This window comes from Galeopterus variegatus, unplaced genomic scaffold (genome assembly GCF_000696425.1).
Source record: "Galeopterus variegatus unplaced genomic scaffold, G_variegatus-3.0.2 Scaffold2749, whole genome shotgun sequence".
NCBI classification, from domain to species: Eukaryota; Metazoa; Chordata; class Mammalia; order Dermoptera; family Cynocephalidae; genus Galeopterus; species Galeopterus variegatus.
The window spans coordinates 170,268-174,715 of NW_007728860.1; the positions used below are offsets into that span (position 1 = coordinate 170,268).

Genomic DNA, 4,448 nt, shown 5'->3' on the forward strand with positions numbered 1-4,448 from the left:
TGAAAACTGGGGTGGGGGTGTCGGAAAGGGGTATATTAGATGAAGGATTTCAGGTGGCTTTGAAGTTTAAGGTTCCAAGCCAGAGAGATGCTGATGTATCTTGGATTTTTGCCTTCTCTTTGTGAGTTGAATCCAGAGAAGAGACCACAAGAGTTCTCCAGGATTGGGCTTGCACATTCATAGAACTCTCTATAAGGGAGCACTAGGAGACAGCAAAGCACCCATTGCCACGAATCTTTTATCAGGCCTTCCTGATAAAACATACTCCACCCGGGCTAACCTGAACAAAAGTGTGTAGATAGATGGCACACTGAACTCTAGTGGTGGGGCCATTTGTGCAATGTTTACTTTTAGGCCAGTCAGCTTTGAGCCAGGTACAACTTAGAGATGCTTAAAAAGCAGAAGACCAAGGCTCTATCCTTTATGTTATAATAACAACACTAACAATAATAACAACAATTATAGATTGTTCCAAGTGCTTTACATGTATCAGCTCAAGTAGTCCTCAGAATTCTATGAGGTAGGCACTATTTTTATTCCCGCCCATCTCCACTTTTTTTTTTTTTAAACACATAAAGAAACTGAGATATAGAAGATACTTGTCCAAGTGATAGTGAGACAGAATAGGGCTAGGCGGGTGAACCAAACTGACTCCATTTTCCCTGCAGAGGACACTTTGTTACTTTTCCACTCCTCAGTCATGAGACCCCCAAGGCACATGATCACCCCATGGCCTGCCCTGATAAAATAAACTGAGATCAGAGAGGAACAGATATTGACTGAGTTGCAAAACACCGTCCCCAAAGCTCGTTAAAATACAACTGTTAGCTTTGTTTAAAACTTATTATCTACCCATTCTTCTTTTCCCATAATTGTAAAAATTAAGTTACAGACTAATCTCAAGACCCCTTTAGGGCTTCACGCATATGCACAAAGCTTCGCAGTGACGCATATGCACAAAGCTTCGCAGTGACCGCTACAACAATCCTACTGGGGTGGCAATAGTGAGCAACACCACCATCTTGAACCTAACGAGCAGGTGCAAGGACCAAAGCACTAACTGAGAATGTGCCCATGACACAACCAGGAAGAACAGAATGGACCACCTCCAGAGAGCAGAATGATGATGCTGGCCTGCATGCCTTATCTCCTTGCCCTATAAAGGATCCTGGACAGCCTCGGTTGGGGAGCTAGCTTCCCCATAGCTACCTCCCTTGTGCATAAGTCTATCTCCTCTTTTAATAAAGCACTGCTTGCTTTACTGCTGGGTGCATTGTTCACTTCTATGACTTTAGCACCCAAGAACCTAATTTGGCAACAAAAGGACTGGCAATTTAAACCCAGGCAGTCTGGCTCCAGAGTTTGTGGTCTCAAACACTGTACTACTCTGCTTAAAATGATACCTTCTATTGTTTCACAGGAGTAAAGTGAGAGAAAGCTCATCTTTTTCATTGTAGACACAATCTCACTTAATCTTCACAAGTCTTTGAGGCAGCTGTCAGTATCCCTGTTTCACAAATAAGGCAACTGAGACTCAGAGAAGTAGAGTGACTTGCCTAGTTAGTGGGACAGCTTGCAATTAAACCCAAGTTTCTTGACTCAGAACCTAGTGCTCTGTCCACAGAACCATAATTGAATGCATGCTATTTTAAGCTCCCTTATTAAGCAAATATTTCAGGGATCCTATGAAGCAACAGAAACAAAGTGGGAACGGATATCCACCTCCTCCAGAAGTTTACCATCTAGTGGAAGAAATGGGCAAATGATCATAACCAAACAGGTGTACTTTGCTGGGTGGAGTATGCACACAAAGCTGTGGGAACACAGAGGTGGGCCACATAACCAAAACTAATGTAGAGGAGAAACAAAGCTTGGCTTGGAAGGACAAATGGGAGCTGACCAGCTGAAGGAAAGGGCAGAGTGCAGACAGCCTGGGCACCTGGGAGTACTGGAGGTAATTCTATATACCTGGCCATAGGATGTGGCGAGATGAAGTTGGTACCGGGCAGGCAAGAGCCAATCAAGATAGGCCCAGAGGTCAATGCTAAGGGGTTTGGTCTTTATCACGAAGGGAAATCTATGTGCACGCATGTGTGTGGAGAACTCTGGATGCAAAAAGAAGGATGGAGTTTGGTGCACAAAATTGCAGGCTGTGGCCTCACTACAGCCTCTGTACTCCTGGCCTAGGCATCTGAAAATCTGCACGGCCCGGGTGGTCAGTAACATCCAGAATCCAAAATAAACTTATAGGAATCAAATGTTGATACAGTCACTCAAGACAACTAAAAAATCACATCATAAGTATCCCTTCTCTCAAAAACCTGCCACCTTTCCCTTCTTATCTTGCAGGTAAGTTCCACTATAGATCTACTAGTTGCAATGTGCTTCTTGGTATGTCAGTTTCTGCCTTCAGTGCTTCAGTTATTCAGCATATAAAACGGGCATAATGCAAACTGTCATCTCAAATAAATACCAGAAAGATGAGACAGGGCTGCAGCATGTGAGGAAAAAAAATAATGCTAAGTAAAAGTAAGGAAATTTGAGTTCTGGTACAGACTCCCATTCAGGAGCTACACAGCTTTGGAAAGGTAGGTCATTTCACCTCACTGCTCCTCAATAATTACCTGCAAAAAAGACACATGGGCTGAACAGGCCACTTACAAGGTTACACTCTGCTCTAACATTCCATAATTTTATTTGAAATATATTCTTAGTATCCTGAAGGTAATACATCATCAATTCTATGATGCACATTTTCCCTCTATTAAAATTTCTGAAATTGGGTTGTTTTTGTAAAATGGATGTTGTGTGTCATAGTCTAATGGGCAGCTTTTTTTTCTCTTAGTGGTAGGTAAGATAATATCTTACACTCAATGACTTCTTAGGTTTGCACAAACATTGTAAGTTAAAGAGCCCTTGTTTCCTTTTCCTGGATGGTCACCAAGTTCAGAGAACTCAGTAGAAAGACATGGCTGGAATCCAGCCAGGGACATTCCCCAAAACACCTGAGAAAAACTCTTCTGGACTCAGCTTTTGGTATCCCAGTTGGTTGCATCTGTGTGTACGTCCCAGTCCAGGCTGTGAGCTCCCTGAGGGCAGGGGTCCAGTCTGATTTATCTCTTTCCCCAGGTCGTTACACACTTGCCAGGTTTCAGTGGATGCAATCAGTGCTGTGGCTGAAGCAATAAAACTGCCCCCAGAAGAGGCTAGCAATGGCCACCACCACTAGCTCAGGCCACCAATGGTCTAGGTGCTGACAACCCAAGTCCCTGAACCCCCCTCGCTTGGATTTGGACATTGAGATTACCACTCACCAGCACATCCCTGAAGAGTAACTGAGGCCCGGAGTGCACTGTCCAGTCCACCGCGCCACTATTGGGAATCTTGATGCGAATCACCAGCACCTGGTTCTCCATGGCATAGAAGGGGCCAAGGGCCAGCCACAGCATTACAGGTTAAAAGGGCTCACATCCTGGTGCAGGCGGTACCCACTGGACCCTAGTTAGGTGGGGGCTCCAGGGGGTGACAAGCAGTGAGGGGCAGAGGACAGAGAATGAAAACAGGCGAGTGGAAGGTGAGGGGGTAGAAAGAGAGGAGAGGTGACCAGCAAGGGGCCCACAGGCAGCGAGCCAGGCCCAGGCTGTATGGGGTGTGAGGGTGTCTCCCTTGTGAGGGTGCACCGGGGAGGAGGCAGGGATTAGTAAGAACTAGCGGAGTTAGGAAGGTTCTGGAGTTGGAAAGAGGGCAAACGGGATCGTGAAGCTCTCTGCCTTCTGTGTGGGTGTGAGGAGACGACAGAGCAAGGGCCCGGTTTGGGGGAGATACGGCTGCAGGTGTCCACCCCTCCTTAGTGGAAGAGGGGAGGGTCCCCTTCTGGAGGGGACTCAGTCCAGGGCTATTAGGAAGGAGGTCCCGGGCCGCAGGCCGCGAGAAAGCCGAGGCGGTCCTCCGCGAGAGCGTCGCGGGCGAGTCCTCAGCCCCACCCGGAGCTAGAGGGCACGATGCGCGAGGGCTCAGCCCGGGCCGCCCGAGGCCCCGCGTCCTGGTGGCGGCGGNTGAAAACTGGGGTGGGGGTGTCGGAAAGGGGTATATTAGATGAAGGATTTCAGGTGGCTTTAAAGTTTAAGGTTCCAAGCCAGAGAGATGCTGATGTATCTTGGATTTTTACCTTCTCTTTGTGAGTTGAATCCATAGAAGAGACCACAAGAGTTCTCCAGGATTGGGCTTGCACATTCATAGAACTCTCTATAAGGGCTCCAGGAGAGAGAAACAGAGAAAGCTGAAAAACAGATACAACAGATAACCCAAATGTCTCTGCCCTTGAGGAACAAGTAGGTCTCCTCTAGACGGTAGCCAGTCCTTGGTGATTCAGACAAAAGACAAGGCCCAGAGAGGCTGAGTGGCTTGCCCAGGGTCTCCCAATTATTTGATGAAGTGGTGACTGGAGC

The 4,448-nt window shown here is 47.0% G+C and overlaps 1 protein-coding gene across 1 annotated transcript in view; it reads right to left on the reverse strand.

The window, feature by feature from the left end:
* Nucleotides 1-4,043, reverse strand: part of LOC103598824 (dual specificity mitogen-activated protein kinase kinase 5) — a 151,557-nt gene extending 147,514 nt beyond the window's left edge. Inside the window, exon 1 of the mRNA XM_008582877.1 lies at nt 3,315-4,043. Within this exon, the coding sequence (XP_008581099.1) occupies nt 3,315-3,449 (135 nt within the window). The 5' untranslated portion in view covers nt 3,450-4,043. The remainder of the gene's footprint in view (nt 1-3,314) is intronic.
* Between the last annotated feature and the right edge of the window lie 405 nt (nt 4,044-4,448).